General features: G+C 37.4%; 1 protein-coding gene across 12 annotated transcripts in view; it reads right to left on the bottom strand.

Moving 5' to 3' along the window:
- Window positions 1-12,031, bottom strand: part of MTMR2 (myotubularin related protein 2) — a 101,884-nt gene extending 89,853 nt beyond the window's left edge. For 4 of the 12 annotated variants that reach the window (XM_070490396.1, XM_070490402.1, XM_070490397.1 and 1 more), the window contains exons 1-2: window positions 11,892-12,030; window positions 3,330-3,400 (exon numbers count right to left, since the gene is read on the bottom strand). Coding sequence is in view for 1 of the 12 variants with exons in the window: in XM_070490395.1 (XP_070346496.1) it covers window positions 11,892-11,971 (80 nt within the window). In the remaining 11 variants the exon portion in view is untranslated. Of the gene's footprint in view, window positions 1-3,329; window positions 3,401-3,717; window positions 3,946-11,639; window positions 11,835-11,891 lie in introns of those variants that run through there. The other 8 variants (XM_070490404.1, XM_070490398.1, XM_070490403.1 and 5 more) reach the window with 6 other exon arrangements.
- Window positions 12,032-12,569: the final 538 nt, after the last annotated feature.

The raw sequence follows: 12,569 nt of genomic DNA, 5'->3' as shown, positions 1-12,569 counted from the left end.
TAACCTCTCTGTGCCTCAGTTTCCTCATCTATAAAGTAAGGATAATGATAATTCTTATACCTACCATGACTATTAGGAAAATTAAATGAATTAATATATGCAAAATACTTAAAACAGTGCTTACTACATGGTACACACTATATACGTGTTAGCTATTTTTTTTTTATTGTTGTCATCATCATTAATCATATTTAGGTCTCACAATAATGCTGTAAAGGTAGGGCTGCATGGATCATTTTATCCTTTTTCCAGATAAAGGAATCAGGCCCAGAGAAATCAAGTGACTCATCCAGAGTCATAGTTAAGAAGTAGAATCAGAACTAAAGAACCCAGGAGTAAGAAAGGATCAAGACCTTTCACTACATGGTGCTGTATCATATCACACAGCATATTTTTGGGGTTTATAGAGTTCTATATACTTCTAAAGACCATAATTACTACTCTTTTAAACATTCAAATAATTTTAGGCAGCACACACTGGTAACCATGCTGAGAAAGAGTCTTTTATCCAAAAGATACCTGCATCTCTTGTAAGTATTTTAAGAGTAGCAAAAGTAAGTCAGATTTCTAAAGAGAAGTGTGCACTGAATAATTAGGCTGGTCGGATAAGGTGAACCTGTCATCAATTTTCCAGTATTTAGGATTTCTTTTAAGTAGCAAAATGTATAGCCCATGAAACTCCAACACTTCCATATTATGATTTATGTTGGGCAGTGGAAACGGCATGACCTTCAGAGTCAAAGTTCAAGTTCCAGTCCCATTTCTTATAAGCAGAGGACGCTGGACAATCATATCACTTCTCTGAGCCTCAGTTACTCATCTGTCAAATAAGGACCTACTTCACAAGGCTGTTATGAGACACAGCTGAGATGATGTAGGTGAAACAGCTTCTAACTATAAAAACCACAGCAAAATGTGCTAACATGACTATTAGCTACTTTGATTACACTGAGGAATAATACTGCACATTCATTCATTCATTTATTCACCATTTTTTCCCAGGGAAAATTGCTGACAAAAGTCTTCCAACACAGAAGCATCCTCCCGAGTATTTCGCTAAGTGTACAAGGAATCAACCTGGATCGGATTAGCATAGTGACAGAGAAATGTAAAGCATTTAATACCATGCGCTTAAAGAAGGCTCAGTAAAATCCAAGCACAAGAAATAAGAGGGATCAAGCGACAAGCATGTGGATTTTTCTTTCTGATTTTAAATTAAACAATAGTAAACATTTCCAATTAAATCATAAGGAAACTCAGTGGACATATCATCATCATAGTGGTAATCATAATAGTACACTATATTTGTATGACACAACAGTTTTCAAAGCATTTCACAAATTCTATTATAGAAACAGAATGTTATTCTGTTTGTTCACAAGTGTATTTTAACATTCATAAATCTTCCACTCCTAAGCAAGTCCCTTAACTTTAGTGTCCCAACATAAAAAAACGAGAGAGACTACCTAATAGATAAGGTTTGCTTTTAGAGCTAGTATATTTAAGATTTTGAGGTTGTGGTCGCAAAAAGAGCAGAAAAAGATGTACTAGAAAGAAAATTTATAATTACAAAATATAAGAAACATTAAAAATGAATGTGATTTTAAAATGTCACTTTTTAAAAATCTTACAATTAAAACATGTCCCAACTTATCCAGAAAACTGGGTAATGGCATTTTGTAGTTAAACTTACTAGTAAATTTGAGAATTACAGAATATTTCAAAAAACTAGATAACTACATTTACTAATGTAAAGTTACAATTCAGTAACTATCAATATAGCATACATAATACAATATAAAATATACACGATACTAAAATTAATTCAAACGCTTACAGGTCAGAAAATACTTTAGAATATTTCAGTCCCTCAGAGATACTGTGACTATCAACTACAACAATGGAGTATTATAAATATAAAATGACTCCAATTATTTAAGGTCTCTGGCTTGGTATATAAAGCATCAGATTCTGTACAAAGCAAATAAAACCACTCCTAACAGCATCTCATAGAACCCAAAGGAAAAACGCTAACAGTAAACTGTCCAAGCACCTACTATTCGCAAAGCACTATGCTAGCTATCATCATTCAAAAATGAAATCAGATCCTTTTCCACAGCATAAAACTCAAAGGCCAGGTAGGGATAGTGACACAGCGGGGAAAAAAGTCTTTTTCCTTTACCTGGACTACCAGGGATTTTTTTTCCACCCAATGATTTCAAAATCAGAATCAGTCATATAGCTGACTAAAGATGAAGAAACAAACCATCCATGTTTTTCCGTTATTTTTTTGGTTGTTTTTTCAGGACCTTATGATTTTACACATGCACAGTGAAGTTGTCTTGCCCAACAAAAGCCATGACGTGACTTGGTGAAGTCTAGAACTGGGAGTCAGGAGACCACTTCCGGCACCAAATAGCTGTGACTTTGGAGGAAACATCATCAATCTTTCCAGGCCTTTGAACACGTATTGTGCCTTTAAGTAAATTATAAAACTTTTCCAGGTCTGTTCCCTCATCTGCAAACTTACAGAGCGGGAATAGAATCTTTGGATCGGTGGTTCTCACTTTACTTGCAGATTCTTGGGCCCACTCCCAGTGATTCAGAATGTCTGGGCTGGAATCTAGGAAGCCAAATGTTCACCAAGCACCACAGGGGAATGAAATACGCAGGTGGTCCTCAGCCACACTTGAGAAACACTAACTAGATAACCTCTAATGTCCCTAACTGTATAGAAAGATGACATCACTCAATTCAGCACCAACGTCTTAGGAATTCTGGATCTAGCATAATGTGCAGGACAGAGCAGATGTTAAACAAGTATTTATAGAGACAAAGACAGGAAGGGAGAGAGGAAGGGAGTGGGTAAAGAAAGAAGGGGAAGAAGGGAGGAAGGGAGGAGGCTAGCTAGATAACTGGTCATATTTTTGGCTAAGAAACATACAGAAAGTAGTAAAATTAAAATTCAGTAAAAATACATCATCAGCTGGAAAGAGAAAACCTCATAATCTACACACATTAAATTTTAAATGTAACACGAGCCCTTGTCAAACTACAAGGTACTAAGGAGGACAAGGAAAAAAACAGTACATGGAAACCAAAAGAATTCTAATGGAAAATTACTGATGACTAAAACTTAGTGACTATTTTCCCCAGGTAGAAGGGAACACAGAATTTCAAGGACTGGGACTTGGAATTAGGACTGAAGTTTGAAGCTAGTGGTTACTCACATCCATAAATTTCATTTGGGGTAATACATGGATTCCAGAAATACTGTTGGCAACATTAACTTTTGTCCATCTTTTATTTCCATTTTCCCATTCACTTACATTATAATTTTTGAGATGTTTTATCTTCACTTCTGATGATCTTCAAATGTCAATGGCTCTTAACACATTAACTGTAAACAAACACAAAGGAACTTAGGGGCATTCAGATATTTAAGGAACCCTATGGTCAAGTATTCTAAATTATTCTGTAAAGCCTGTGGGGGAGGGAGGGGCGGGAGGAGGCTTTGGCATCATGTTTACTTGCTCCATAATTTATCTGATGTTCAAAATGTAAAACTATTCTTTTGAATGAAAATGATACCATCCTCTTAATCAACAGGTAAAGGAAAAACACCATCCTATTTTCTGTCGGAAGAAAAAAAGATTCAAAGCTAGAGAAAATTCTCTCCAAAGACAGACACTCTGAACTCGCTAATTTATTGTGTACCTTCTCCATCTCCAGCTCAGCAGTGCAGCCAGTCAGGGAAACACATTTTGTTGTCACTACCACCCAATCAACCTGTCCTGAGACTGCCCTCTGACTGTCAAGTTTTGGGCTGGGCCTGGGTCACCAGATCTTCAGGTATGATCAGTTCTTTACAGCACATAGACCCTGAAGTTAAACAGACTTGGGTTCCAAAGTCAAACTGCTCCCCCTAATCTTCAGTTTTCACATCTGTAAAATGAAACAATAATACTGTTTATTTTACACAATTATGAGGATTTCATGAGAAAATGCATACCAGGGATTTAAGACTATGCCCCGCATACAGTAAGCACTCAATAAATGCTAAGTGCTATTATTCACATTATTTATATATTATGGTTGTGATTGTTAATATTAATACTATTCATTTATTACTACGACAACTGTCTAGGACTTGAAAAGTAAAGCCTCTCTCAGCTGTTTATATTTTTATGTACTGCCTTTGGTTACAATGGAAGAATATTATCCAATTATATTATATAATTATATAAATATATATAAAATATATATATACAATTATATAATATATATATATTATAATATTATAACCAGTAACAGAGGACATTTGTATCATATAAAATTTTACTTTTGACCTTTGCTGGGCATCTTGGCTCAGCTCAAGAAAATTAAGGCTTACAGTCACTAGCCCATCATCAGCCAAAGTTATTACCCCTTTCCTAATGCACAACTTCCTAACAAAGCCCTAATTGAACAACTGCTCACGTACTGTTACCAGGAATGGCAACTCTATTAAGGAAGGAGATGGATATATTTGTGACTCTTGCCTATTAAAACCTCTGAGCACAATGAATAATGCCGAATCAATTGAGAGAAGACTTCTCTACCCTCCTGTACTCACCCCTAAATGATTAAACACCTTACATTTGACATTTATGCTTAAAATATTAATATTCAAATTAGGTGACCAAAAAATGCATAAAACAGATTTCTCTGAATTTTCAATCAAATTTTTTGGTCAAAGATATAAATACTGGCAAAAGCATTCCTAACTAAGACTGCCCAAAATGGCCAGCTTTATTTCCCATATGAAGACCAAACCCTTAGAACTGAAATGAGAGAAAATACCTAACTAGAACCTATGCAATATTCTGGGGGGAGACAAAACACATGGACACATGGCTTGGAAACGAACACCAAACTGCAGAGGAGAAGCGGTGTAACCCATCCTCCTCCTCACCACAGGGCTTTACCACACAATTCCTTGAACTCTTCAAATGAAATAGCACAGCTGATCATTCTTCATTGGATTTCTATTTGCCTTTCACTTAATGATCTGGCAATTATTAAATGTATCCCTTTTATTTTATGGTCCTAGATGAGGATTATAAAAATCTGGCCCAAGATAATACATTAAAAAAAAAGCAGAAAGTTTAAAAACTCAGAGTTTAGAGTGTTCCAAGATACAGTTCTCTTTTTTGGTCTGCTACAATATATCATCTCTCTCGCTCACTGTATCTTCTATCTTGATCTCTTTCAGTGTATCTTCTATCTTGATCATTGCAATTGCAAACCTAAGAATGTCTCTGGCATAAGAGAAGTGCTGTGGACTTTAACTGGAAAATGTCCTCCTTGCTTTAAAATGACCCATTTGTATACCATGGAGAAGCTGCTGATTGTCTTCAATACTCGTTCTCTTCTATTCCTTAGAGACAGGATCTCCAATTTTTAGCTCAGCACAAGGCCTCCCAGAAGAGACTACGTTCTTTGTGGCTAGGTAAGGCCATGGGACTACCTTCTGGCCAAGAGGATATAAACTTAAAAGACTATAAGTGACTTTAAAAAGTATCCTTTGAAGAGTGGGAACATGCCTTTCTTCTTTCCTTCCTATTGACTAGAATGATTAGAGCTCCAACAGCAATTTTGGTTCATGAGGTAACAATGGAATGTAGGATACACTAAGCTAGAAAGAGTCTATGTCCTTGATACTTCAGATCCACTATATCAGATCTGTACTGACTATCTCTGGGCTTTTCTGTGGGAAAAAATAAAATTATCTCTGTTTTAAGCCGTAGTTAGTTTGGATTTTCTGTTATACTCTACTAAACCTAAAGCTGTAACTTAAAAAAAAATAAAGATGAAAGAAGAGTTTTCCAAGTATCAGAATTTAGGTTTTTTGAAGCATATAGATGAAAACACATTTTAAAAGTTAATTTTTATTACATTAAAAACATAGCATCTTCCCTTATTTAATCTAGGCTAAAAAGTATTTAAAGAGCTCATGAGTGAAACACATCTAGTAAGAGTCTGAAAGAAGGAAAATTCATCAGCAATTAGTCATGGGTACTATGTACTTGGGGAAAGGAAGAATTATGAAGCTTGCTCATTAGTGGTCTGTAGTGATGACAACATTGGTACATATATAGAAACACATTAAGAGGAATAAGCACCATTAGTTCTGTGTAATAAAGCTACAGGAAAGGGAACTGAGGTTATTATCTTCATTAAGAGGGCATCTTCTCAAGTCCCTTTAATTTTAATAACCCTGTACCAATCTTTTCTTTTTTTATAGTTCTATTTTTAACCTGACTTCCTGTGGAAAGCAGGCTTATCAAATCACTCCCTCTCCTTGCCTATCACCTCCCAACAGTTTTTAATCCTATCCACTGATTTAACTAAATCATACAGTAGGTACAAAAACAGCAAGGGCTTTACCTATTCAAAACTAATTTCCTTAAAAAGAGAAAATATTCTATACTAAAATCTAGAGAATTCCTACTGGTCAACTCCTGAATTACTTACAACCTTTGGCCTGGCCCCAGAGATTCTGAATACAATAGCATTAACCTGGCAGCTTTCCAAAATCAACTTACTGCTTTCTGGACATTTGCATCTGGGCTATTTCCTTCCCTTGGGCATAATCCAGGCTTTACTGGTTCAGGTGACAGCCCCCTGGAATTACTTCTCTATAATACTTTTTAAAAAAGCAGGTTACCACTAATGTATCTCATCAAGAATTTATTTTTAAGAAAAAGCCTAAAACGTGTATTCTTGATTTGTGCTACTCATGCCTAAGAAAGAAAAGACCTCAGGAAATTTCCTAAAAATCAGATATAATAAAACTACAAGAGACGATTTTTTACCCTCTCCTACTTCAGCCAATATTTTTACAAAAATGCTTTCAAGTAATAGGCTTATAGCAGCTCTAACCTAGGCCTTAACTTAGTCCATTTCGACTAATATTGATGAAGTTACCAGGCAACAATTAGTAAAAGACCTAAGGCAGTGGTTCTCAAACTTTAGCATGCATCAGGATCACCTGGAGGACTTGCTAAAACACAAACTGTTGGCTCCACCCCTCTGGGAACTACTGATCTACATTAATAGAAGACTACTGACGATAGCATATGCTTTAGAATTAACTTGTATTAACTAGCATACTTTTGATTAGTAATTATTCTCTTTAAACGTTCTTTCAGAAAACTTTACACAATAATCACTGATTAGTTCACAATAATGGATCTTATCTAACAGAACTTTAAAGTTCTTCTAGGTTCCTGGAATAATGAAATCCAAAGTAATTTTTAGACTACCAACACGTTCAATATCTGATGCAAGGTGCCAATAATAAGGCCAAGGTTGGAGGTTCAACCTGTTAGCTTCACTTTGTTCTGTAGCTATAGTTTCTACCACTAATCCTGGCCAGTTGCTTCAGAAGACACGCCAAGACTAACAAGAGGAATGGGGAAGAATGTGTGATTAGACACAAATCCATCACCACTACTGGAAAAACAAACCAAAAGCACATTTCCTATCAACATGTCACCTCTAAGTGACCTTGAGGATGAAACTAGAGATGAGACCTTGCAATTAAATGTGTTTTAGAAATCTTAGAGACTCTTCTACCTCTTCAGGCTCTAAGTACTATAAAAATTCATGCAGAAATCCAGGATTTGCTGTTTTCAAATGATGACAATATTCAGGAAGACATGCAATTTAAAAATGTAATTAGTTGGAGACTACTTTTTTGAATATATTATGTGTACCTCCCCTTTGATTTTTCTTATCTAAGGTAAATGTAAATGTGAGATGCTCATAAATGCTAATGAGCTTATAGACTAGAAATCAACTGATAAACCAAAATAATCTGAGACAAACAAGTGGTGCCCAGAATAACCAGCACATGAGGATGTATAAAGAATGAAGGAAATACACATAAAATAAAATGACAAGATAAGTTAGAAACAGACCAAAGTAATAAAGAGTGGCAGATGGAACGCTAAGGGAACAAAATATTGTGAAGATATATAGGACTGGGCACTTCAGCTTGAACTTGATGTTTTTTTGTATGAAGCCTCTTGACATGTTAAATTGTTACTTTATAGGCCAAATGCAACAGAAGAAAACCCTTTTTAATCCTTTGAGTGGAAACAACAAATAAGACAAGGGGTGAACATTCGGGCAAAATTTCCTTATTCAAACATTCAGTGGGCACCTATCAGGCACTAGATATATTAGTATTTGCTTATGCATAAAAAGAAATCAAAAAAACCCACTCAAGCAGTACATTTTATAACAGTGCACAAACTGAAAACCTGAAAACTAGACTAAGAAGGCAGAATATTACCAATATAGTGTCAAATTCTGCTGCATAACTTACACAATTCTGAGGCTCAGGCCTACCCTAGCTATCATATCTAGCCTACAGTATTGTTTTATCTATATCCCAGATAAGTCATACTTATATCAAGAATCAGAGCAAGACCAACAAGAATAAAATTAAGGAATACAGCCATATTATCAGTGTGCTGAAGTGAATTTTTTCAGAACTCTTTCTCTGTGGGGCTGGACATGTGAGAAGAATGAACAGCAGCAGGATACACAGGAGGTGCTGAACAGCACCTACTACCCCAGTGAAGTAGGGCAGTAAACAAGTAGGACTCACCAAAGAAAATTACTTTTCATAAAGATGCAAGATGACAACTATAGCTGGTTAGGAAACTGCTGTCTGGACATCACACAAAGAATAAAATTGCTCTTTTATGACTAAAGGCATCAGGCCTATGATGACCTAGAAGGCAAAGCTAGAAGCAACAGCAACTTTGAGTTGACTACAGATATATACATATATCAAGACTCAACATCTGTTTAGTGTGAACTACAGATCCCAGAAGAGCCAGTCATCCAACTTCAGTGGAGTGTGTCATTTTCCAAAAAAGGGGGCAATCAGATGAGGTAGTGTATTATTTTTCAGATTTACGTTTTTCCTACTTCCCAGGATTGTAAAACATCTTAAAAATTAACACATTTAAACACAGTATTTAACCTGAATTTATAGAAGTACTTGAAGAAATTAGAGATGAGCATACTACAAACTTCAGTTATAAATCTGACTGAAGTCTTTTTTCTAAACTGAAAAGAAAGATGCAGATACATAGTTTCCATTTTCAAACAAATAGGAAGCCAACACAATTTTTTGCATAAATAATTTTCCTTGGAGCTAAACTCAGCAGAAATTTGTCAATCTAGTGTGTAAAAGACAATCTGTAACACACCGAATAGTATTATTAAGTATTATTTTGCAGCAGCATTGTTTTGTCAAAACAAATTCACAAGGCAATTTCCTAAATAAAAACTGATAATTTCCTAATTGTATAAAACAGAAATCATAAACATAAACTACAATTTAAGGGGGATATTTCTGCAAAAGGTTGAGAAAATATAGTTCAAACATCAGTGTTTTGCTTTATCATAGGATAAAAAAAGTAGAAGCTTAAAAAATCTAGATAGCTACTTAGCCTTTTATAACCATCGTTGTGTATTACACCTGGCTTGTGTATTAGACTCACCTGTGATAGTTAGCCTAGACTAAGTTTCGATTTAAGCTAACAAGAGTCTACAACACAGCTATTCTACACTGTTAATTAAAGAAAGTGTCACAAACAGGTGTAATAATTTATGAAATAAAAGCTATGAAAGAATTTAGCACAGTAAATTCTACCGTAGACATTCAATAAATGTTACTTTTCTACCTTCCGGAGTAAAGGAATGAAAGCTGGCATTCTCCTGTGGAAAGTAGAGAATCATACTTAGATTTTTGTCCAGAGAAGAAGCTAACACACTGTAGTCAAAATTCAAGGAGTTCTTAATTTTTTCAAATTCATGTCAATAACATAATTTTTATCAATAAGTTAAAATACATATATAAACTTTAAAGTTGCTGAGCATTCTTCTTTTTAGAAAATAAATGTGCTCAAGTGGCACAATGAGGTACATTAATTTGTAATGATAACAGACATTTATTTCGTGTGATTTCAAAAATCCATAGCAAAGGTTATTTGTCAAGGGAATATCTTAGTAATTGATAAGAATGCATTCAACTTAGTAAGTATTGCCATTAAGATAAAGCATGGTAGAATTTTAGAGCTCTAAGGTGCCTTACGGATTTTCTAGGTCAACCCCCTTATTTTAAAAGACGAGAAAACTGCAGACTAGAAAGGTTAAATGATACAGGCCAAATAGCTAGCTCAGCCAGGGTCTTGAAGAGCCTGAGCCTCCTGACTTCAAGTACTTTCTTCTTTCCAACAGACTGTGCTGCCTCCTGTGGTTCTGAATCCTCACACTTGGATGTGATTATTGGTTGCCTCGTTTGTTTTCTTTACATTCTACTCTGAACCATAGTTGGCATCTGCAACTTTCCCATAAAATTATAACTTTCCAACGTGTTTTCTGAATGATTTTACAGCTAAATAAATCCTCAGCTTTCTAAATTTCAGAACCGTAAACACAGAACTCAAACAATACTTGAGACAAATGTACAATATACATAATCAAACGCAAAGAAAAATTCTTCTCTCCTGGATACTTCAATCTACAAATTCAAAACAAGGTTATTGTGCACCTCTGACATGCAGGGTCTCTGTTAAATGCTCAGGATATGACAATGAGTAAGATACGGTCCTTGTCCTCAAGTAGCTTATAGCCTAGTAGAGAAGACAAACCAGCAATTACACTGTGCTTGTTAACGACCGTGAAAAAGGGGTGGACAGGTTGCTATGAGTGCATATAGGAAAAGAATCTAATTTAGAATGATGGGATCAGCTAACGGTTTCCCAATGACGTCCTGAACGGCAACAGGAAAAAATGACAGTATCACCCACATTTAGGCGGAGTCCAGAATGAATTAAAAGAGACAGAGCAACTTTTATTCAGGGGAAAAAATTAAAATTGTGTGTTTCGCACAGCGGTTTAGGATCTAACAACTCTCTAATGAGACTGTTTTTCAATAGAAAAGAACCTGATTTCATTGTGGCTATAAAACAAATACAGGTCTTCTACTATTTCTTAATAAAATTTTAAATCACTGTTTTCAAACTAAAGAAAAAAACTGCATCTAAAACATGTCTAATTAATATTTACAACAGCTCTCTGCAAAGCTGCATACGAAAGTCCTCCTCAAATTTCCAGGAAAAAAAATTCCATCTGGTAGAAGAGAAATAACCTGGAGAACCGGTAGCTCAAGAAGGAAGAAAACTACCACTTATATTCACTCGGGGATAAGGAGCACTGAGATTCCTAGATAATAACTTTCAGCTGAAGGATCTAGAAAACAGACGCACAGTGGGCATTTTTATATACATTTTTAAGCAAAGTTGGTGGTGGCGGAGAATCAGAGTGTAGGGAAAATCGTAAATGATTTCCTTTATGGAAGTGAAATGATAAGAAAGAGAAGACACGGTGGGCAAGAACCCAAAAACCAAAGACATAAGGGTGGATGGAAGAAAGACTAGAGGATGGTTTTGGAAAGAGTGATAAAGAGAGGATGGCAGGGAGGAAATGGGGGAGGGGGAGAGTGGGGGAAGGGCTGTCCAAAAAATGATTTCAGAAGGAATGAGACATAAGAGAAAGTAATGAACTGGGGCTACCTCAACCGGAGATAAAATGATACCGGAATACGAAAGGTAGAGGGGCCGACAAAGCAGCAGTGAGTTTTAACCTTCCTTTTCCCAGCCTCTAAGCCCCGGAGAGGGAGGAAGAAGTGGTTCCCAAGTCCAAGGGAAGGAATTCCGGCATAGCCTTTGGAACCAGAGTCCGCGAGTTGGGGCACCACCCAGCGGGTCCCCGGCCTCTCTCCATCTCCTTCGGACGCTGGGCGGAGCCCTAGGTGTCCGGGTTACCTGGACAGGGAGTCCACGCTGGGCGGCCGTGCTGCCGCCGGCTGGGAGCCAAGACTCTCGCAGCTCGAGCTCTTCTCCATGGCGCGGCGGGGGCAGCGGCAGGGAAAGGCAGAAGCGACCTCCGAGGCTGCGGGGCGGGAGGAGCGGAGGGCGGAGTGCGCCGGACAGGAGCCGCGGTCAGGCCGGGACCGGCCCGGGAGGGAGACCGGAAGCGGCCATGTTCCCCCAGCCTGCACCGCGCCCGGGGGCTGCCGGAGAGCGGGAGGACCCCGGCGCGGTGCCCCTCGGGGCCTGCCCGACGCGCTGGGCGCTGGGACGGGAGGTGACGGCTCCCGGGGTGAGAGGAAGGGAGGAACGAGGACCGCGTGGAAGGAGGGGAAATTTTAGGTCTAAGAGAGAGGAATAAGAGAAGAAAGAGACGAGGATCTGAGGGATGGAGATGATGGAGACTGGAATGTGGGGGTCCAGGAAGGTGAGAAGACAGGGTAATAAAAGAATGTGGGCGAACAGTAGGATGAAGGGGCAGAGGGACGTGGGGGTCAGGCAGGGAGGAAGAGAACTTAGGGGCACATAAAGGATGAGGATACGAGAGATGAGATGGCAAAGTGTCACCAGATTAGGGGCTGAAAATAATGATGAAATAATTATTAATTAAATAATGATTCAGGGCTGCTTTGG

Source organism: Equus asinus, chromosome 20 (genome assembly GCF_041296235.1).
Source record: "Equus asinus isolate D_3611 breed Donkey chromosome 20, EquAss-T2T_v2, whole genome shotgun sequence".
In the NCBI taxonomy this organism is placed as follows: Eukaryota; Metazoa; Chordata; class Mammalia; order Perissodactyla; family Equidae; genus Equus; species Equus asinus.
This window is presented reverse-complemented; position numbering and strand designations above follow the sequence as displayed.